A 24,347-nucleotide genomic window follows, 5' to 3' on the forward strand; every position below is an offset into this window, starting at 1 on the left:
TTTTGAAATAAAAAGTAGAATTTTTTCAACATAACTTTTAAAAATGTTCCGGAAAACTGACACTTTTATATATATAAAAAAAAAAAATTTGACCTCTGGACTTGTCTTCGTGGTGAAAGTTGACATCAAAGTTAATAAAAAAACACGATTTTGGTAAAATAATTTTTTTAAATATTTTTAACTTAATAATGCTCTAACTTGTTCAAAAATGAACATATCAATATAATTTTTTTTTATATAGATGCTTGATGTCTTTACTTATTATTTGGTATATTTTTTTTGTAAATCTGACACTTAACCTGCCCACAGGGGGGGATTTAAAATGACAACTTTTTCACAAAAAATTAACTTTTTCAACTTAACTTTTGAAAATGTTCCGGAAGGTCTGACACTTTTATATATATCTTAAATTAAAGCTAATGTAATATACTTTAATTTGAAAAAAAAAAATTTGACCTCTGGACTTGTCTTCGTGGTGAAAGTTGACATCAAAGTTAATAAAAAATTACGATTTTTGTAAAATAATTTTTTTTTATATTTTTAACTTAATAATGCTCTAACTTTTTCAAAAATGAACATATCAATATAATTTTTTTTTATATAGATGCTTGATGTCTTTACTTATCATTTGGTATATTTTTTTTGTAAATCTGACACTTAACCTGCCCACAGGGGGGGATTTAAAATGACAACTTTTTCACAAAAAATTTACTTTTTCAACATAACTTTTGAAAATGTTCCGGAAGGTCTGACACTTTTATATATATCTTAAATTAAAGCTAATGTAATATACTTTAATGTGAAAAAAAGAATTTTGGACTTTATTTTGTCTTCACAATAAAAATGGCTACCAAATACTATTTTTGTGTGAAAATTTTCAATTTTATTATTTATATTACATTTAACATTATGATGCTATAACTTATAGAAAAGTTTATGGATCCACACAATTTTTTTATGAGAAATAATATTTTTTAATAAACCCTTTTTCATTCGACATACTTTATCTTAATCGAGATATTAATAAGGAACCAGCAGATCAAGTAGCTTTTGGAATAAAACACCAATTTTTTTAAAATTAAACACTATCTAAAGATTTGCATCGAAGCGTTTATTTTTGATAGTGATTTTAATCACTGTCAGATATCATTATACTTGATCCAACTATACCACGTCACAACTGTGCCGCGACCCCCCTGTGCTGGGTTTTTTTTTATTAATATATAAACTTGTAAAAAACAGTAAATTATATTAAAATTAACATTATGAGTAATATATCTTCAAATACTTTTCAAAAAAATTTTTTTTACTCATATTTATGAGATTTTTATACCTACACATGTATGTAAAATAAATTAAAGAATAGAGATAGATTTAGGAAATTTGGCAAAAAACCATATGCATATAAATACAACTTTGACGGTCGTGGTGTTAATTATTATTATTTATTTTATTCTTATGACTGTAGTTTTACTATACCATAGCAAAACTAATAAAGTAACAACAAAGGCTAACCAATGTTATTGAAAATGACTTTTACACAGATTTACATGGACATCTATTATAGACATTTTTATATTTTTAGCACAGACGAACTGTTTTTTAACTAATTGACTAATTAGTATATGCAGTATGTAGAATGTGATGATTCTACAATCTGTTCAAAAGTCATTTTTAGTAACATTGGTTAGCCTTTATTGTTACTTTATTTGATCATCACAGAGTAACTTCGCTTATCTGAATTTATATTTGGAAACTTCAAAAATATATTAGCTTCGATGCGAAGCTGAGAAGGTATTGGTTTTACNTATTAGTAAAAAACGTGTATTTACAAATAAAAAGACCCAGCACAGTGGGGTCGTGGCACAGTGAAGACGTGGCATAGTTGGGTTAAATATAATGATATCTGACAGTTATTAAAATCACCATCATAAAAAACGCTACGATGCAAATCTGTATATAGTGTTTAATTTAAAAAATTGGTCAATTATTCCAAAAGCTACAAGATCTCTTATTTCTCAATATGTGAAGTATTTAGAAAAAAAAATTTATATTCATCCATACATTTTTCAAAAAGTTATAGCAATTTAAGTTCAAAAATAAAAACAAGTTTAAATTAATAAATGTTACCATTCATAATTTTTTAGGGTTTTTTAGCTTTCACGCGAAATTGAGATGGTATTAATTTGTGTGTTATTATTATAGTTTTTTTTTTGTTCTATTAATAGTTGAAAAAATAGCGGAAAACATAACAAAAGCAGTAAAATAGTTAAATAGTATACTGTAAAATCAATATATTCTCAACTTTGCGTTGGAGTTAAAATAAATAAAATATTATTTGTCATTTATGAATGTATGATTACATAAACGAGAAATTAGAAAAATTAAAGAATTATTATTAAAAATATTAAAGAAATTTTATGTAAATGGTGCATAGTAAGTATAAAAATTTTTTTTTTTAATACATTAGTTTCTATGAAATTTAGGTTACACTTTAAAAAATACAACGTATAATTAAAATAAATAATAATCACCGGATATAGTTCAATTATTGGTAAGTAACAACGATCCTGAAAAAAAATTATAAAGCAAAAATCACTCTAATATGATTGTATAGCAAATCATGGGCTAAAAATTTAAAATTTAATTTATAAAAAGTTTTAAGTACGCATAATTTCCAAAATATTAAAAATTTTGTCTAAAAAATCGCTTTGTTTGCAAATATTTAAAAAAAATATAAGCATATGGTATTTTTACAAACATTTTTGAAAAAGTTATACCAATTTAAGTTTAAAAGTAGAAACTTATTGGAATTAGCAGATTTTATCAAACATAACTCTTATGGAATTTTTTGAATTAGAAGTTGAAAAAGAAACAGAAAACATAACAAAAGCATCATAGTGNCAAACATTTTTGAAAAAGTTATACCAATTTAAGTTTAAAAGTAGAAACTTATTGGAATTAGCAGATTTTATCAAACATAACTCTTATGGAATTTTTTGAATTAGAAGTTGAAAAAAGTAGCGGTTAACATAACAAAAGCATCATAGTAAAATCAATATTTTCTCAGCTTTGTATTCGAATTAAAATAATACATAATTTGTCATTTATTAATGTATGATTGCATGAACAATTTAATTAAAGAATTATTATTAAATTATATTAAAAAAATATTTTGTTATAGTAAATAAAGTAAATTATAATTACCGGAAAAGATAGGGTTTTCTTATATGCACTGGTGTTACTTGATTCCTTTATACCAAATTAAGTATTTATATTAGTAGATTTTATTAATTGTATTTTTTATGAGTATTTTTCTATTAGAAGTTGAAAAAAGTAGCGGAAAACATAACAAAAGCATTATAATAAAATCAATATATTCTCAACTTTGTATAGGAGTCAAAATATTACATAATTTTTCATTTATGAATGTATGATTGCCATACCCCCTAAAACGGCCCCAGCCGTTTTCTCTCATTAGGATGACGAAATGTGTACACGGTTAAGGGTATATGATGAAAGGTATATGGGTCTTCATTCCCAGAAAGGTCATGAGTATATTTGAGGGTTTTCTCTTCTCTTTTTTATCTAGTACAATAGATATCACAAGTATGGGGGGTTAAGAGTAAATCTACATGTGGGGGTATACTATCATAGAAGAAGATAGATAGAATGATAGATATCATACACTATCATTATCATAGAATCATATCACTATGAAAAAATGAATAGTTTATTAGAAATTACTTATTAAATTGTAATTAATAAGTAATTATGAGATAAAAATGATTAATTCATGAAGAGAATAGTTAGTATACGGGGATATGTGTTCTGTGATTTGCTAACCCCCTTATAAAATTTTTTGATTTTTCTGCATAAATGAGCATGAAATCGCTGATAAAGCCGCAGTGTCATTAAGAACTATCAACTTTAAGAAGACTCTACTACATGAATAATATGGCTGAGTGTTGTTAAATAACGAAAACATTAATAGACTTAGGACTTATAGTTTACTATTGACAGTGTAATAGCAAGGAAAATAAAAACACGTTTACTATTATGTCATCAAATAGGCCGCATCATACAATACGTCGGCGGTAAATGGTCAAGTCCTAAATTCAACATTCAAACATTGATGAAATGATCAATTTTATAATAAGTTTGAATGATAAAGAAATATGCAATACTATTCCATTTTATTACAAATAAAATGTACCACAAATGTGACTTGTATGTTTACGGGTGACAGCGACCTATGGATTGCGGCTAGTTTGTGAATTACAGTTGACAATGCAGAATTCGTTCATCTGCGTGGAATGAAGTTAACCTCGTCTGAAGAAAGATCGCGTAGTGGAATTGCACTTTGACAGTAAAGACCTCAGGTGTGAAATTGTGAGCGTATACATCTTTTATGATTATTAAAAAATCACAAAAGAAAAAAAGGAACGATAATATACTGTTCAGTATCAGCGATACTCGAGCGAGCGTTTGATTGCTAAATGAATAATGATTCGTTTTATCAAATCGCGTGGAACTTGTCCAGTTATTTTTACCAGTGATCACAACAAAGACACCATATGACTGTGTACGCAACATCAATGAAATAGTTGATCGATAGATCAAGTCTTGGTCCGAGGGTACGCTTCAAATTAATGCCAGTATAATGAACATAAATTGTCATAATCTTTATTGTTATTAATTATATTTTAATAAAAAGAAGAAGAAATATGCGACAAAAATTATGGTCCTACATTTTTAAATACAACAGTGTTTACCCGAGAACATGACTATTTTGACAATTGGCATATTCCATACGACTTTTGTTAGTTTAATCGATGCTTTTCAGTTTTTCAACAGTTTTTCTGTTGCTGCGGTACTCGTGTCTATTAGTTTGACAACCTCAATATCACCAGAAGTTCCCGTACTGTATTTAAGTTCTTCAGAAAACTCGTTCGTATCGAACAATTTGATTACGACGTTAATGTCTGAAGAACTCCTCATATTAATGATTGGGTAGAGTTTAAGTGTATATTTTTATCATCTTCGGCAAACCATAGTATATGCGAAAGCGGTATAGATGTAACACCCAGGTTGTGTACTTTTTGTATTTGAGTACCGTTTATTTTATAACATTATTTCAGAAAATAAATATGCGAGTTCATTGTTATTAAATCTAGGACTGGACTCCATACCATCAGGTTTTTTCACTTCACTTTTTAAGGTTTCAACCAAAACAGAGGGCCTACTATTTACCCACTGCCCAGGGGGAACACTGGACAGTGACCTAGTAGCCGCTTCAAGCAAGATAGTACTTGTTGACGGAGCTACTAGGTTTTGATAAAAAAAAAAAAACAAATATTAATAAAAATGAGGGAAAAGTATAGAGAGAGAAAAAAAAAGGCCATGTATAATATAATAACATTTTTTAATTATTTAATTATTGAAGATTTTTAATATATATATTCATAAAGGAAAAAAAATAAAAAAATTAGAAAAAGAGCGGTGCTAGTTACACAAAATTAAAAAGGGGGTAAAAGGGGGTTTCATGTTGATACTTGTCGTTGTTGATCTTGAGGAGTGACGGCCCACCACCGGCCATAGTTCGCGCCTCTCGACGTTTATTTTAATAAAAAAAAAACAGAGAACAAAAAAATACAAAAAAACGTGGTTTTCAAAATAAAAAACTATATACAGACAGACGACTTGTCGCCTCGGTAGCATAGCTGAGAGAAAAAAAAAATCCGTTGTCGTGGCATTTGTATAGTACTTTATACGGTACTTTATTTTTAAACTCTATTAGAGCAATTATTGCGGGATCCTCGGGCTGCAGTAAAACTAATGTTTTATTTTATTTATTAGACACAGAAAACGGTTTAAAATTCAAAAATGACATGAAAACGACACTGTAATTAGCTCTGAGGACGAATTACCAAATTCAGTTTTTATATTCGATGACGTAATAACCGAATCTCAAGAAATTATAAGAACCTATTTTACTCAAAGTAGACATAATAACAATGACATATTTTATTTAACACAATAGTTTAGCTATGTAGGTAAACAATTGATGCGGGATTACACTAATACACTTATTCTGTTCAAACAAGTCGAAACCAATATGTGCCATATTTTAATATGGCATATATTAAAGAACAGTTTGAAGTTCGAGTTCGTCAATTAAGTGTTCTCGAAAATCAGTTTCGCGAACATCAACAGGCTATTGTAAACGCGTTAATAGAACTCAATTGCGTCGAAGAGTTTGATAGTATCGATTCAAAATGCAAAACATGTTTTATGATATTAGTGCTGCTGTGTCGTTAGTTCAAAACGTGAACACATTGCAACCAGCTTTTGCTGTGCCCAGCCATTTTCATTCGTTATATAACAACATGTATGCGAATATGAATTTAAGATTTGATGGTAGTATCACGAACTGGACTACTTTCCGTGATATATTTGAATCTATTGTGAATGTCGATTCTAATAAAATTAGGCGACTCCATTTCCTCATTTCGTGTTTGTCCAGCTCCGTGCTCGCTGTCATAAAATTTATACCATATACGGAAGCCAATTATGATACAGCGTGGAGCGCACTTACTTATAGGTATGAAAACAAAAGAGAGTTAGTAACAGCACACTTGGACAAAATCTTTGCATTTCGGCTTATTAATAGTGAATTACTTTCATTTTTACAACTTTTTTTGAATGTCTTCAAAGAAAATATTGAGACAATCAAAATTTTAAGGGGAGATGACCTATCTAGTTTTTTGGTTTTTTATATTGCTTCCCGTGTACTGGATAACACAACAAGACACCTATTTGAAAACAGTATATCGCAATCAATTATTCCTACTATTAATGACTTGTTGAAGTTTGTTCAGCAACGTTGTAAAATTTTGGAAAATCTTAAAGGTTCTAATTTAGCCGCGTCGCGTTCAGTACAGAAAAATTCGCAGTCGCCAAAACATTCAATAACCACAGTCGCGTCTAATAATCTAGAGCCTACTGTTCAAAATAAAATTCAGTGTTCTTATTGTCAAAAAGGTGCACACCCCCTTTATCGGTGCTATACCTTTCAATAAATTTCTGTTTAGAAATGGCGTGATCATGTTTCTACGCACAAATTATGTTTTTCTTGTCATAAACTGGGTCATGTTGCATCGCCATGCGCTTTAACTCGGCGTGTAAGAAATGCGAGAAAAAACACCATACTATTTTGCACATGGATCAACCTCCACCATTTACTTCGTCAACTGTTGATCAAACAGGTGATACGCCGCCGAAATTTTCAGGTACTTTATATGCACAAAGTACTCTAGTATTGGGTACTGCTATCGTATGAGTTCGCGATAACACCGGCTCTTATCAGTGTGTGCGTGTGTTAATGGACAGTGGGTCCCAAATATCAGCGATTACGTCAAATTGTTTATCACGTCTTGGCTTACCGCGTCGTAAATGTCTCTCCGAGATAGTCGGCTTGGCGCAAAACCGTGTAAACCAAATAAAGGGCAGTTCTAAATACATAGTGTGGTATAAACGATACCACACTATGCATTAGAAGCAGTCTTTACTTGTAATGACTAGATAGTTTTATCAAACATAACACATCTCATGCCGACCACGCATTTATCACCGAAAGTACGTGTGCAATATCATGACTTTTTGTTCGCCAATCCCCACTTCGACACACCCGGTACTATTGATATGTTGTTGGACGGAGATGTCTTTCCACATACTGTACGTCCAAAGGCGGAGATCATACATATGAAAAGTCTACCCTCTGTGCTTGACACCTACCTAGGATGGATATTAGTAGGTACAGTCTCGCTCACTGACACTTCGTCTTAAACATTGACGTCACTTGCCGTGACTCTTAGCCCGTCTGTTGAGAGTTTGTTGCGTCAATTTTGGACAATAGAAGAACCGTCTACCCCGCTAATTCCTACAACGGAAGATGAACTCTTCAATCACTGATTTACACATATTACCACACGTTCGTCGCGCAACGCGGTCTAATGAATAACATATATTCGGACTGTGGTAAAAATTATACAGGGGCAGATAAAATCATTATTTGACGATCCTGCAGTACGACAACAATTAACATCACGTGGACCGTGCAATTGGCAATTTAATGCACCCGCCGCACCACACATGGGAGGTTTATGGGAGGTTGCTATTAAAAGCATTAAATTACATCTTAAACGAGTTATTGGTATGTAAATTCTTACGGTTGAAGAATACAACACGCTTAGAGTACGCATTGAGGGTATATTGAATTCAAGGCCACTTACGCCAGCGTCAACAGATCCACATGATTTGGAAGCTCTTACACCGGTCCATTTCCTAATCGGCCAGCCGTTAGTTTTACTGAGAATGATTTCAATCATATACCCATCAATCGGCTCACTCGTTGACAATTATTACACCAACTCCACCAGTCATTTTGGAAGAGGTGAACCCGTGAATTTTAACGACCACTGCAAAGACGTCAAAAATGGAACATCAAGGAACCCAACATCAAAGTCAACGACTTGGTTACTGTAGGAGCTCCAAACAGACCACTGACGGATTGGCGTATGGGATGTGTAGTCTCATTACACCCCGGTTCCGAGAACGTCGTACGTATAGTTACGGTGCACGAGTGACGGCGAATTTAAAAGGCCCATCGTCAAAATTACCAAACTGCCTGTTGACAATTAACATCATTGCTCCTATTATTTCCTTATGCCTTTAATGTTTCTTATGTTTTGTTTCTACCGCGGATTGCAGAGTAACCTTGTATATTTACTCTACTTTAGACTTTCCATTTCCATTTCATTTTTCATTATTATTATTATTATTATTTTCTTTCTTGTCAATTTTGGAAGAATTCATCTTCTAACGCCGGGAGTATGTTGGATCGAATATCCTGTGCAAGAAAATGTGTTTTTGATTATTCATGTTATCGTTGTGTTACATCGAGTTGTTGTCGGTTTTCTCTCTATGTTACCATTGTTGCCGCCATCTTAACGCTTCTTCTGCTATAAGCTCTATGGAATTTGCGAGCTAGTAGTTTTGTATTCGTTATTATGGTAAAAAGAAAATATCACCTTTGCGATTGTCGTACCTGTGCGCTCAGTTGATCACCGTTGGGTCTATATATTTTCTGTGATACATCACAATACCGTTGACAGCATATTGTATACTTTGGTCAGTTACTTGCATTCGACTTCAATTGATTCTTTTAATATTCAACATTATCATCAGCCGTTGCTTTTAGCAGATAAGTGCTTGTTCATTTATCTTTCTAAGACTCATTTATATAATTTATTATTTGTTTATATCATCGCCTTAGCGGCATTAGTATTAAGTGTCCCCCTATCCACATTGTGTATATAAGACTTTATATTTTTTATATAATACATTTAATTGTTTATAATTATATCTTGTGAATTACATTCAAACATACAGTCCACTCACCTTATTATTTATCCTCGACATGGCTAAAAATTTAAGACAAAACAAAATCACGAACGTTAGCAAACTCGCGTAAATTCCACCGGGCGCTGCGTTCAAACAAAGACGAAACCAATATATGTTATATATATTTTTATAGTTTTTCAAGGGACACACAACACTTAACCAGTTTCGTGACTTTTGCCATTCATGTTGAAATGATGGTAAATTTAGTTTTGTAGTATTTAACAAAAACAATCCGCAAAATGAAGGCAGGTATCGTAAATGTTTCGATACTTTTGCAATTATATAATATCGTATAATAACGAAATATTAAGACAATCAGTCGAGGCCAAGCAAAATATTAAACGAAATTTCCAAATCGGCTTTTGACGGTAATTGTTTTTCTTCGAGTACATCCTAACTGGAGGTGTATGAATACGGGTACACGCCTTTATGAGTCACCAAATCAATGTCACCGTCCACTGAAAACGTATTTGCGGTTTCTCCGAATAATTTTATGTCAGCGGCGCGCAAATTTTCAGCGAGAGACGCTAAACTAGTAACCATAAAACGAAATGTATCAACGAAACTTAGCGAAAATTTGTTTGAAACAAACGTTAAAAAAGAAATATATTTTTCTTCAGTAGTAAGTATTACACTGATTCTATTAGTATCTCTTCCAAGAGCTTTATCTAAAAAGTGTCCGTCGTACGAGCTAAGATTATGAAATTATACGTTAACAAATTTGGGCGTTGTTAATTTTAAATTGCAATTGTTACAAAGCGTTTTTCTTAAACTATCTGAAACGAATATAAATAAATATATACATTTTTTTTATATTAATTACTACACATTTAATATAGGTATGTGTATGATTTACCTGTCAAATGATCATTGTCTGCTACTTTATAATTTTTCTCTGTAAACCACCTTTACACAAGTTACAGCAAGTTTACTCTATGTGTTCTTCAGTTTTTTCATGTTCATACAAATATCAACATTCGTCTTGAGCAACTTTTCAATTTTCAACGCCACTTAAGTTACATCATCCATAAAACGATTGATTACTTCCTTACTGCTTTTATTACCTCTATATATTTGAGGCGTCCTTTGAATATTAAACTGTTTCAATAATTCTATGGGTATACTGTCGACCGTTTTTATTATGTATCCATAGCTCATTGCAACATGATTATGCATATAATTTGTGTTGTCTTTCGTATCTTTGTTGGATTTGATCAACAGGCTTTCAAAATCAGTGATATAAGCGTAATGACTGTCACCCGAGGCGTTTGACACAATTAGCAAATCGATATGATCTTTACGTTATTCAGCGGATAAACTAAATATTCGTGTTTATTATGTGAATATTTCAATTTCAATCCGTGAACATTAACTGAAGTATACGTATTATTTTTTTCGAAAATGTTTATGTCTGCAATTGGTGTTGGTAATAATAAACCGGAAAAATCATAAGAGTTTTCTTATGACTTGTAGTTATGACTGACTATATATTTGTTATCACCAGTCACTTTTCTTGGTAATACAGCCTATTTGAAACATTGTTGATCTATATATTGTGGTTAAATTACAGCACTTCTTATTTTAATGTCATGCGGCAAATCAATATAAAAAGAACCACCCAAAGGCTGATATTTGCACTCCCAGTAAAATACTGTCTATATTAGAAAACGAGAAATTACAACTTTTACCAGCATATTTTTCTAGTTCTTCTAATAATTTTGTATATGACATATTCACAGCATGATCGATATTGTCCTCGTTAAGTATCTCGACTGCCGACGTATTAAATGACCAATTTTCGTACTTGGTTTCATTATTCAGAACCTTATAAGTCGCCTCGAGTTTAAGGTTGAATTTTATCGGCCCCATTTCATTAAGACAGTCGCATAATTTTTCAACTAAATCGTCTCTTGTTGGGGACTAAAACGATTGATACCCGGCTATATTATCAACATTCTTTTTGTAAAACCATAAAATTTGACTATTTAATGATTCACCCGTTTTATGAAAACCTTTCGTCGCAATGTCATGTTATCGTTTCACCTTTACCCGTTTACATTTAATCGTATTGTCAGTGTTATATTGTTTGCGACGTTTAGGACTAATTACACTAGGGCCCGCCTGCATTCTCTCTGCAACATTTACATTTTCTAAAAAAAATACTCATACATTTATTTTAGCATATAAATTTTTAATAATATATTTTCTTTACTTACCACTCGATGACATAGCATGGAATCAGCATGATTTCCTATAGCAATATTATAGTCCACACAATACTTTATAAGATCTAAAGTAATACACTTTTATTAACATTCTACCAATATATTTTCTATTTTAATATTACTATAAATTTAATCATAATTATAATACTCTCGGTAAATTGTCTTAACATGATGTGAAAGTTCCTATTTCGATCCAAATGTAGATGGACATAAATAACACTTAAATCATATACCAGTCCATGTTTATTTATTTATTTATTTATTGTCGGATAATTTATGTTTATAATATTTTCTCTAAAGCTACTGGATTCAGAAAAATTAGATGCAAAACAAAGACTTAGTGCATAGTACTTATAATAAAATAATTTTTAAATTTATTATTTTCTACAAAATTGCTTTAACACCTTACGTAATAAAACGTATAATTTAATAAGTAAAAAATACCGAATAATTTGTGTTTTTAATATTGTCTACATAGCTGCTATGTTCTTCTATTTCTTCTATCTCAGATATATTCTGAAAAAAATATTTATAAAGCAAAAATCATTTTAATATGATAGTATAGTACAATATGGGCTTTATTTAAAAAAAAGTTTTAAGTACGCATAATTTCCAAAACATTATTAAAAATTTTGTCTTATAAATCGCTTTGTATGCAAATATTTAAAAAAAAACCCAGCACAGGGGGATCGCGGCACAGTGGTGACGTGGCATAGTTGGATCAAGTATTATGATATCTGACAGTGATTAAAATCACTATCAAAAAAAACGCTTCGGTGCAAATTTTTAGAGAGTGTTTAATTTTAAAAAATTGGTGGATTATACCAAAAGCAACATGATCTGCTAGTTTGTTATTAATATTCTGATTCAGATAAAGTATGTCGAATGAAAAAGGGATTATTAAAAATTATTATTTATCATAAAAAAATTATGTTGATAAAGTTAAAAATGTAAAAAATAAAATCGAGAATTTTCACACAATAATAGCATTTGGTAGCTATTTTTACTAATAACTTTTATAAAGTCCGAACATTTTTTTGCATAATAAATTACATTACATCATCTTTAATTTAAGATATATATAAAAGTGTCAGACTTTCCGGAACACTTCAAAAAATTAAGTTGAAAAAGTAAACATTTTGTGAAAAAGTTGTCGTTTTGAATCCCCCCCTATAGGCAGGTAAAAAGTCAGATTTATAAAAAAAATATACCAAATGATAGGTAAAAACATCAAACATCTATAAAAAAAAAATCATATTGATTTGGTCATTTTTGAAAAATTTATGGCACTTTTAAGTAAAAAAATTGAAAAAATTTTGAAAATTAGCAATTTTTAAATTTGTAATTTTTTTGAAGTTTTCCCTCATTTGTGGGAAACGAAGGAATTTTTTTCAATTTTTTATTATAATAGGGCTAAGGACCATAGCTCCTGACTCACTCACTTCTTTTCATCTGTCAAGTTATCACCTTAGTTTTTCTTTTACAGTTTATATCAGTGTATACTTGTATGTTTTCTGACTTTTAGCTTGACTTCTTTCAATTAGTCTAAATACTTACATTTGTTAAAATATATAACACTTTGCTTAGAAATAAATACGCTTTTATAATTTTCTTTTTATTAACATATTTCCTCTAATTTAAACAAATGCTTCAACAACTGCAAATCACTTTCCTAGATATCATCATCGCTATTCTAGTAAATATCGGGTAAGAATAATAGGTAAAGACATCATGCATCTATAAAAAAAAATTATATTGATCCATACATTTTTTAAAATGTTAAAGCATGATAAAGTTAAAAATATAAAAAAAAATGTTCACACAAAAATAGCATTCGGTAGCCATTTTCACCCTGAAGATAAAATAAAGTCCGAAATTTTTTTTTCGCATAATAAAGTAAATTACATTAGCTTTAATTTAAGATATATATAAAAGTGTCAGACCTTCCGGAACACTTTCAAAAGTTAAGTTGAAAAAGTTCTACTTTCTATATGCATTTTTATGTTTTGAATCCCCCCTGTATTAAGGGAAATAGTCCAATTTAAAAAAACAGTATGTCAAATGAAAGATGTATATAAATACTACTTCTCATGAATAAATTGTACTGATCCATACATTTTTCAAAAAGTTATAGCATAATAAAGTTAAAAATGTAAAATACAAAATCGAAAATTTTCACACAAAAATAGCATTCGGTAGCCATTTTCACCATGAATATAAAATATTTTAATAGAAATTTTTTTTTTGCATAATAAAGAACATTACATTAGCTTTAATTTAAGATATATATAAAAGTGTCAGACCTTCCGGAACATTTTCAAAATTTAAGTTAAAAAAANCGGAACATTTTCAAAAATTAAGTTGAAAAAGTTGTCATTTTAAATCCCCCCTTGTGGGCAGGGTAAGGGTTAAATTTATAAAAAAAATATACCAAACTAAAGGTTATGATATTACGCATCTAAATAAAAAAGAATTATATTGATATGTTTATTTTTGAAAAAGTTATGGCACTTTTAAGTAAAAAAAATTGAAAAAATTTCGAAAATTAGCGATTTTTAAATTTGTAATTTTTTTGGAGGTTTCCCCCATTTACGGGGAACGAGGGAANGTTGAAGGTTTCCCCCATTTACGGGGAACGAGAGCATTTTTTCAATTTTTGAGGGTAATTTCTTTGACTAGATACAATTTGTGATCTTTTGACGTATCATTGAAAGAAATTGGTTCGGTGAGAGCTGAGAAAAAGTGGTAACAGACACAAAAAAAAAATAAACACATCTTAGTAAAACCAATACCTTCTCAGCTTCGCATCAAAGCTAAAATGAATGCACATGGTATTTTTGCAATAATTGTTGCTATGATTCATAAATTTTTCAAAATGTTATATCAGTTTATGTTTAAAAGTAAGTATCATTGGTACCATATTACATACTTTCATCTCTGCGATTACAACATTTAGAAAAAGTAGTTTCTGTTTTCTTTTTTTTGCACATGTACTGTTCTTGTTAATTTTTTCACTTACAAAATAAAAGCAAATATATTTAACAAAATTTTGTGGTGTTCTTTAGTTTTAATAAAAATAACATCGACGAAACCTTTGTTTTTTATTACGTTTTTGACATTACAAATAACATTTTTAATTATGACTGACGAATTTTCCGGTCTCAAAAGTGATACAGCATACGTTTTTGCATTTAAGGTACCTTAATTTTGGATATAAAACCCAAAAAATTGGTTTTTATAACTCGTATTGCGAAGTTACAACTTCGCAAATTGTCGATAATGAAATAATATTACATCACGTAGTTGGAGCATTACATGGCGATGCACTTGCTCATATATCTGACATTCTCGAGAAACCGCCATCAAACAACAAGTATTTAAAATTATAAGAAGTATTAATTGTACGCCTTTTTGAATCGGAAGAAAAAAAACTGAATTAATTACTTCGCGACTTAGAGTTAGATGATAAAAAACCATCTTATTTACTATACAAAGTGCAACAACTAGTGGGTAATCGCGTGTCTAAGGATATTTTAAAAAATCTATGATACCAACGTCTACCCAGTCAAACGCAGGCTATACTATCATCTAATACTGATTCAATATCAGGATTCACAAGATAAGTGAAGTAAATTATACTCATTCTGTTGTTTCTGTAACACCAGAAAAACCATGTAAATGTAACAAAGATGCTTTACGATCAACATTAATACAATATATTTTTTCACTTACTACAGCAATTCAGGAACTCATTAGACGAGGTCACAGTCGAAACCGAAACCGTTCTAATCATTATAGAACCAACAAATCACAATCGCGTGACAATAAAGAAAACCAAAATCAGCTCTGATTTTACCATGCTAAGTTCAAAAAGTGAGCAAGAATATGTAAAGGTGAATGGTGCAAAATGCAATTTAACCTTAAGAAGTCGGAAAACTAATGAGCTATCCAGTTGAGGCGGTAGCCAGTTTTGCACCAATTTCAAACCGCCTATTTATAACCGATGTATGTAGTAAGATCTGCTACCTAGTAGATAGTGATGCTGATGTATCAGTTATATCACCCACTAAATTCGAAAAACAACAGAATCTAAAATTATATGCAGCTATTGGTTCCCCTATAAGTACATATGGTTCAAAAAGTATAAAATTATACCTTGTACTACGCCGCCCTTAAAATTTTAGGCTATTAATTGATTTAGAAAATAGTAAGTTAATGGGTACCGTATGTGTAGCTCAGGCACTACACTATCTCAAAAAATTCAAGCTATTTTTGACTACAATAAAACCAAAAATAGTTAAAGAACTAGGAAAATTTTTTAGATATGATCAAATTTTACAGACATTTCTTACCAAACATTGTAAAATTTCAAATACCAATATTAAATTACCAAAAAGGGAATAAAAATAATGACAAAATTGAAATTCAGTGGAATGAAAAAAAGAAAATGCTTCCCAAAATTGTAAAATATTTATAACACAAGTCACCTAATTAGCTCATCCTAAAAGTGCAAATAAATTATGTTTGAAGGTTGATGCTTCAAATTATGCTGTTGGAGGAGTTTTAGAACAAGGTGAGGATAAAATCTAGAATCCATTTTTCTCAAAAATTCTAAGTGGCACCCAACAAAAATATAGCACCTATGATAGAGAGCTGTTTGCTATATACATATCAGTTAAGAATTTCAAACATATGTTGAAAGCTAGGCCATTTACAATATGGACTGATCTCAAACCTATAGTGTATACATTTAACCAAAAGTTAGACAAATGTTTACCTAGACAATTTGAGTATTTAGATTTCATTGCACAATTTACTACTGACATATTTATGGAAAAGAAAATATCACTGCTGATTTCCTTTCTAGAATTGGACAAATAAATGTAAAAAAAATTAATTTTGAAGAAATTATAAAAGCACAGGAAGAAAATTCTGAACTAAAAAATTTTCTTAAGAAGAACACTATTATGAAACTAAGCAAAATAACTTTTCCTGAATCAAATTCTTCTTGAAATATGATATATCAACTGTTGCAATCCGACCATACAATTCAGTGACTCATCGTAGACAAATGTTTTACATTATTCATTTTAACATTATTCATGGACTATCCTACCCTGGAGTCAAAGCAACTACACACTTAATTAAAAGTGAATTTATTTGACCAAACGTAAATAAAGATACTTTATTGTGGATCAAAACATGTATACCATTCTAACAGTAAAAAATTAAAAGACTTGTTATAAGAGCTCCAGCAATTTTTCCAACACTCAGTCAACGTTTCCAAAATATAAATATTTATTTATTTATAACATTTTATACAGGAAAAGACCAAAAATATATAATAGACATCATAAACATCATTAGAATAAAATCTAGTGAGAAACAAATAACAAAAGAAAAATTATACAGACATAGAAACAGGATAAATTAAAAAAGAAAACATAAACGCGGCTTAATTGAAATAATTCGAAAGTTGGATCGTTATTAGCCAAAGGGTTGTCCCTTTATTTTCTACGGAAAAAATGATGTAAAAAAATCTCTTAAAAAACCTTTCGAAGGACATTTCAAAGTAATAGAAAGGGCAGAAAAAACTTTCTCATCACAGTTAAGAAGAGGGGAAAAGAAAGTTTCCATCGACAGACTAAAACCAGCTTACATCGATGCTCCAACCCAGCAACCAATTACTCAACAACAAACCCCTCAGTTATAAATATTTCCTCTAAAGGACCAATTAAGGAAAGAATTATCTGAAAAAAAGAATCATCAAAAAATTACTAGATTTGGACGAGCCTTGCGATTACTAATAAGATTTAAAGACTGAAGAGATTTTACATTATATAGTTATTGATTATTTTAAATTTCTTTTATGTATATATGTAATGAATACAAACACTTAACGTTTTCACTAATGTACCGTTGATACTATATTATCTACCTTCATCCCTGTGATAACAACATTTCGAAAAAGTAGAATATATTTTCTTTCCTTTACGCATGTTTTGTTCTTGTAACATTTTTCACTCACAAAAAAAAAGCAAGTATGTTTAACAAATATTTTATGGTGTTCTTTAGTTTTAAAAAAAATAATTAATATAAAGATCCACAAGGAAAAAAATATTGAAATTAGTAGATTTTATTTATCATAATTTTTATGGGCTTTTTTTTCTATTAAAAATTAAAAAATAAATATAGTTTAAAAAAACTAAAAAACATGCTTTTAAATCACATCGAACTAAAAAGTTAAAAATAATTTTTATAATAAGCTTACAACAATAATGTACGAAAAGTATTAGTATTATTGTGATAAAAGCGTCGGGCGCTCAATATACGAAAAATATGGCACAAAGCACCCACGCTTTTATCACAATAATACTAGTACTTTTCGTACATTATTGTTGTAAGCTTATTATAAAAATTATTTTTAACTTTTTAGTTCGATGTGATTTAAAAGCATGTTTTTTAGTTTTTTTAAACTATATTTATTTTTCACTTTTTAGTTACATGTTATGATAGTAGTTACTATCAATATCATGGTTGTAACGGGTAAAGGGGAATCAGAGTTCGATTCCGGAGTGGGAGTTTAAGAAACGGCTACCACATCCAAGGAAAGCAGCAAGCGCGCAACGTGGAGGTAGTGACGAAAAATGACAATACGGCAATCATCCCCCGTAATCGGAATGAATACACTATATATCTCTTAATGAGAATATAGCGTATTAATATATAAGTTTTAATAGTAATTAAAATATATATATATACATGTAAAGCTACTTAAGTACGTAAACGTATCATGCACGAGGTATAGCCGTGTTTTGTGGGCGGGTGTGACGGGGGGAACGTTATACACGAGGTACATACGGCGGCAGCGGCGTCGGCTGTAGGAATATATAAATGAATATTATCATATACGTATATATAAATATTAATATATATATGTATATATAAATAAATATTAGCGGCGATGGTAAGAATATATAATCTTCGCATAATATCTCGGCACTTTCGCTGGCGTCGACGACGCGATGTCCGGCGTGATCCTCGGGCGTTAAAAGGTTAGCAGCGTAGATGACGACGGTGCGCGAGTGCGGATTGGTTTGTTGACGTTGTCACTTTGACAATGAGAAGAAGATTACGGTATCATTAGCGGCGGGACGTCGTCGGCCGTGCGGCACTTGCTGGACTTTGCACCGCGGCGTATAACGCGCGGTGTTGGTCAGTCAAATACTCAAAATTATACAGAAAAAAATAGTGTAAGCGCCGACTGGTGAGCGGGGTGGAGTGAATGCGTTACGACGGTCTAGTCTCAAGGTCATAGACGACGGCATACGCGACATAATAACACGTGCCGCGTGGAGTTACAAACTTACAACATACAAACATACATGTGAAACTAATATAAGCGTGTTAAAAATAGCGGAAAATATAACAAAAGCATCATGGTAAAATCAAAATATTCTCAGCTTTGTATTGGAGTTAATATAAATATTGTTAATTATGTTAATAAAACATAATTTTATAATAAAAATCAATCATTTGTTAATTAAATAAAATCAAAACTATATTAAAATATTTCTAATTTAAAAACTAAAAATATTAAACTCAAAAGCCACAAAAAATTACTGAAAAGTTGCAGATAGGTATTTCGGAAACAATGTTATCATTATCAACATTAAACTCATATTGACATTGGCATTTATGAATGAATGATTACACGAACAATTAATTACATTGTATTACAAAAATTTTTTAATTTATTAATTTTTATGAAATTGTAGTTTCATATTACATAATACGTTGTATTATTTAAAAAATAATGATTATTACCGGAATAGTTGGATTCATAATATTATCTCTGGAGCTGCTGGATTCGGAAAAATTAGGTACAAAACAAAGACTTAAAAAAATTATTACAACAATTTTTGAATTCATATTATTAAAATATTTTACAATAATATTAATTTTATTAACTGTATAAATTTCGTTTCGTTTGGTAAATGATTAAAAGCACTTGACTATAAAGTAATAACATATACACAAATAATATAAATATATATTTAATTATGTGATACTTACGTCACTTCTAACTACATACAAACGTCAAAAGACGAGAACTTATGATAGCTATATATTTGAACAGTTGATCCTAGATAAAAAGAAAAATAATTCGAATTGTTGGCTACATTTTGTTTAGAAAATTATACTTAAAAAAAAATAATTGTATTTCGATTACAAGTTTTATTATTTATAAGTGTAATATATTTATAATATATAAAGTGAAATGGTTTTATTTTAAAAAAACGCAGCACAGGGGGGTCCTGGCACAATGTTGACGTAACATAGTTGGATATTAAGTATAATTATATCTGACAGTGATTAATATCTCTATCAAAAAACAACGCTTCGATGCAAATCTTTAGATATTGTTTAATTTTAAAAAATTGATGGATCATTCCAAAAGCTACATGATTAGCTGGTTCCTTATTAATACCCTGATTAAGATAAAGTATGTCAAATGAAAAAGGGATTATTGAAAAATATTATTTCCCATAAAAAAATATGTTAATCCATACATTTTTCAATAAGTTATAATATTATAAAGTTAAAAATATAAAAAATAATATTTTTATAAAAATCGTATTTTTTTTATAAACTTCAATTTTTGTTTTCACAATGAAGATAAAATAAGTCCCAATTTTTTTTTTTCTATAATAAAGTATATTACATTAGCTTTAATTTGAGATATATATAAAACTGCCAGACTTTCCGGAACACTTTCAAAAGTTAAGTTGAAAAAGTAAATTTTTTGTTAAATAGTTGTCATTTTGAATCCCACCCTGTAGGTAGGTAAAGGGTCAGATTTATAAAATAAATATGCCAAATGATAGTTAAAAACATCCATCAAAAAAAGAATTATATTGATCCGTACATTATTCAAAAAGTTATAGCATTATAAAGTTAAGAATATAAAAAATAATTTTTTTACAAAAATCGTATTTTTTTTTTATTAACTTTGATGTCTGTTTTCACAATGAAGATAATTAACAATGGCTGGGTATATCGAACCAAACTCAAGAAAAATGGAGAAGTCGATAGATTTAAAGCCAGACTAGTTATAAAAGGCTATGCACAAGTGCATGGAATTGATTTTCAAGAAACTTTTAGTCCAGTTGTAAAGTATGACTCTATACGAGTACTGCTAGCAATAGCAGCAGCCAGAAAATTAAAACTCAGACAATTTGATATTAAAACAGCCTTTTTATATGGTGATCTTGAAGAAGAGATTTACATGAACCAGCCAAAAGGTTATGAAGATGGAACTAAACAAGTTTGCAAACTTCAACGAAGCTTGTATGGATTAAAACAAGCACCCAGGTGCTGGAATACAAAATTTAAAAATTTGTTGTTAAAATTTGATCTAAAAGAAACAAAGGCAGATCCCTGTGTATTTGTAAGTAATAAAAATGAACAATTAATGATTGTAGCTATTTTTGTAGATGATGGGATTATAGCAGCAACAAATGATGAGCAGGTGGACATGATGGTGAAGTACCTGATGAGCAACTTTGAGACAAAATCAGGTGAACTTAATCATTTTCTGGGTATTCAAATTGATCAGAGATCAGATGGGTCAATATTTATACATCAGTCCTTATACTGTCAACGCGTTTTGGAGAGATTGTTAAGTACTTTTTTATTTGTTGGTATATTTACTAATTTCCAGGTTTCATTCTTTTTTAATGACAACATTTCTTCATCCATTGCTTCTTTCCAATCTTCTGAATTTTCTTGTGTCATAGCTTCTTCATATGTAACTGGATTATCACACATTGAATAAAATGTTTCTGTTCTATACCTTACTGGTTTTTCTATATTTTGTCTATCTCTAAGTCTCATTTTTAATTGCTCATGAGTCTGATCTGCTGATTGATCAAGTTCATCCATATTTTGTTTTCTTTCAACATTATTCTCATCATTAATGTTATTTTCTTCACTTTCAACCACCATTTCTGAATTTATTTCTTCATCTTCTTTTCTAATTTTGATTTCTATTTCCATAGATTCTTTGAATATAACATCTCTGCTTAATGAAACTTCTTTTCCATCAAAGCATATGCGGTATCCTTTAGTTTCTTCTGAATACCCAACAAATATTCCTTTTCTCCCTTTTTGATCCCATTTTCTACGTTTTTCTTTTGGTATATGAACATAAACTTCACTACCAAATACTTTAAAATTGCTTATATTGGGACTTTTATTATACCATAATTCATAGGGCGTTTTTTCTTTGTTACCTGAATTTAACGTACGATTCAATACATATACAGCTGTATTTACCGCTTCAGCCCAAAGATTTTTTGACAAATTTTTACTGTATAACATAGTTCTAGCTGCTTCTACTATTGTACGCATTGTTCGTTCTGCTTTACCATTTTGCTGTGGTGTATATGGTACACTGGTTTCATGTTTTATACCAAATTTATTCAAAATAGCTTTGACTTCATCATTCTTATATTCCAAGCCACAATCACTTCGTAAAGTAAGAACTGATATATTTAACTGATTTTTCACTGTATTTAAGAATAATTCAAACTTCTCTTTTACTTCTGATTTTTGTTTCATAAAATATATATATGTATACTTAGAGTAATCATCTTTGAATATAACAAAGTATCTTTTACCACCAAGAGAATTTTCTTCCATGGGTCCACAAACATCACTGTGAATTATCTGACCTGGTTTTGTTGTTTTGGTACTGCTCAGTGTAAATGGTTCTCTGTGTTGTTTACCATAAATGCAAGCTTCACAGAAAAATTTGTTTTCCATATCTGTGAATTGAATACCCATATGCCTTAGGTAATTTCTAACATATTGAACATTCTGATGACCTAGTTTTTCATGCCACTGTTGTAATGTAAGAATTTTTTCAGCAATATTCACTTGATCTATCTCTTGCGAAATCCTTGTTTTAAAAATCATCGAAAACAATTTATTCTCACGAATTCCAACAGCAACTGTACTATTTCCTCTTTTAAATGTACAAACATTTTTGTCTGTTATCATTATTATACCTTTATCAAGGCACGCTCCACATGAAAACAAATTTACTTTGAGTTCAGGTACATGTAAAACATTTGACAAATAACTGTCAACCCATTTTTCGCCAATTTTTGCTTGAACATATATATTACCTTTACCAATAGCCATAATATATTTACCATCACCAATACGTACTGGCAACTGAATCTTGAACGACTCATAAGTTCTGAACCACTCTCTTCTACTGGTCATGTGATCACTTGCACCGGAGTCCACATACCATTTATCAAAATCACTAATTTTGCTCACCATTGAATTAACGCCTATTAGTGCATTACCAGAATTTGATTCGTTTTTATTCTTTCCGTCTTGTTCTTTCTTCAAAATCCAGCAATCACGTTTCCAATGACCTGGTTTCTTACAAAAATTGCAAATTCCTGGTTTTCTATCATTATTTTGTTGATTTCCAAATTTTGAATATTTTTGTTTTTGCGTTCTAAACAATTTTTTCGCCGCAAATGCACTATTTTCACCATTATTTTTCTGGATTTCATGGCCATTACTTTGTCTTGTTTCCTCTACCATAAGTCGGGATGTCAAGTTTAACAATGTTTTGTTCTCAGATGATATAGAATCCCATGCACTATAAAAATATTTATAATTTTCTGGCAAGGTCATAAGAATTTTGGTTATAAGCATTGAATCGGATATTGGTTCACCTAACTGTTTTAATTGTTTACTCAAGTTTTCTAATTTTGATATATGTTGTGCCATATTATCATTTTTATCCATAACATAACTATAAAATTTTTGCTGAATCAATGTAATTGATGTATCAGACTTTTGTTCATATACACTCAGTAATTTATTCCACATACCTTTCGCTGTGTCACAGTTCATTATATAATCTAATGACTGCTCATCTACTGACATAACTATAAAACGTTGAGCCTTAGCATCTGTCATTAACCATTTTTGCTGCACTTGTTCTAAACGCAATTGTGCCTCTGTGTCTGTTTCTGTATCATGTTTTATAATTTGAATTGGATATTCATAACTTCCATCTATTACAGAGAACAACACATCATATGATTTTAATATTACCGTCATTTGAAATTTCCATTTTGCCCAATTTTCACTGCCGTTTAGTTTGTTAATTTTTATAGATTCGTTTTCCATGATAACGAATTTCCTGTACACTGTCTGCACACAATAAAAAATTACAATAATATTTAACACGATCGACGCACTTACTACGCGAACGCACTTTTAAATTTCACGATTAATTATATTACAAATAAAAAAATCTAAATATTAAGTACTGGGTACTGGGCCCATAACCTGTTGAATGGAATAGGTTATGTAATTAAAAGATTTAGAAATTATTCGTAATATAATAGTATTTAATATAAAATGTCAAAACATATAATATAAGAGATGTACAACGGCAACGGGTCACTTTACTCGATAGACGGTGAAACTACGACTAAACTGTAAACATGTATACAATAGGCTGCATTGAGTAAAACAACATAATCGTAAAAGGAATGTGTCCCTTTGACCTTGTACTATACTAACATAAGTAAAAATACATTAAACTGTTATCTTAAATAATAT

General features: G+C 30.0%; 1 protein-coding gene across 3 annotated transcripts in view; it reads right to left on the reverse strand.

Annotated features, from left to right (window-relative positions):
* The window catches only part of LOC126908103 (uncharacterized), a 32,362-nt gene extending 12,670 nt beyond the window's left edge, over positions 1–19,692 (reverse strand). The window contains exons 1-6 of one of the 3 annotated variants that reach the window (XR_007704704.1): positions 19,518–19,692; positions 12,135–12,206; positions 11,682–11,755; positions 10,322–11,597; positions 3,208–3,252; positions 2,535–2,570 (exon numbers count right to left, since the gene is read on the reverse strand). Coding sequence is in view for 1 of the 3 variants with exons in the window: in XM_050689988.1 (XP_050545945.1) it covers positions 2,535–2,570; positions 3,208–3,252; positions 12,135–12,206; positions 19,518–19,622 (258 nt within the window). In the remaining 2 variants the exon portion in view is untranslated. Of the gene's footprint in view, positions 1–2,534; positions 2,571–3,207; positions 3,253–10,321; positions 11,616–11,681; positions 11,756–12,134; positions 12,207–19,517 lie in introns of all 3 variants that reach the window. The other 2 variants (XR_007704703.1, XM_050689988.1) reach the window with 2 other exon arrangements.
* Positions 19,693–24,347: the final 4,655 nt, after the last annotated feature.

The sequence above is a fragment of the Daktulosphaira vitifoliae genome, unplaced genomic scaffold, assembly GCF_025091365.1.
Source record: "Daktulosphaira vitifoliae isolate Bord-2020 unplaced genomic scaffold, ASM2509136v1 Scaffold_5, whole genome shotgun sequence".
NCBI lineage: Eukaryota > Metazoa > Arthropoda > Insecta > Hemiptera > Phylloxeridae > Daktulosphaira > Daktulosphaira vitifoliae.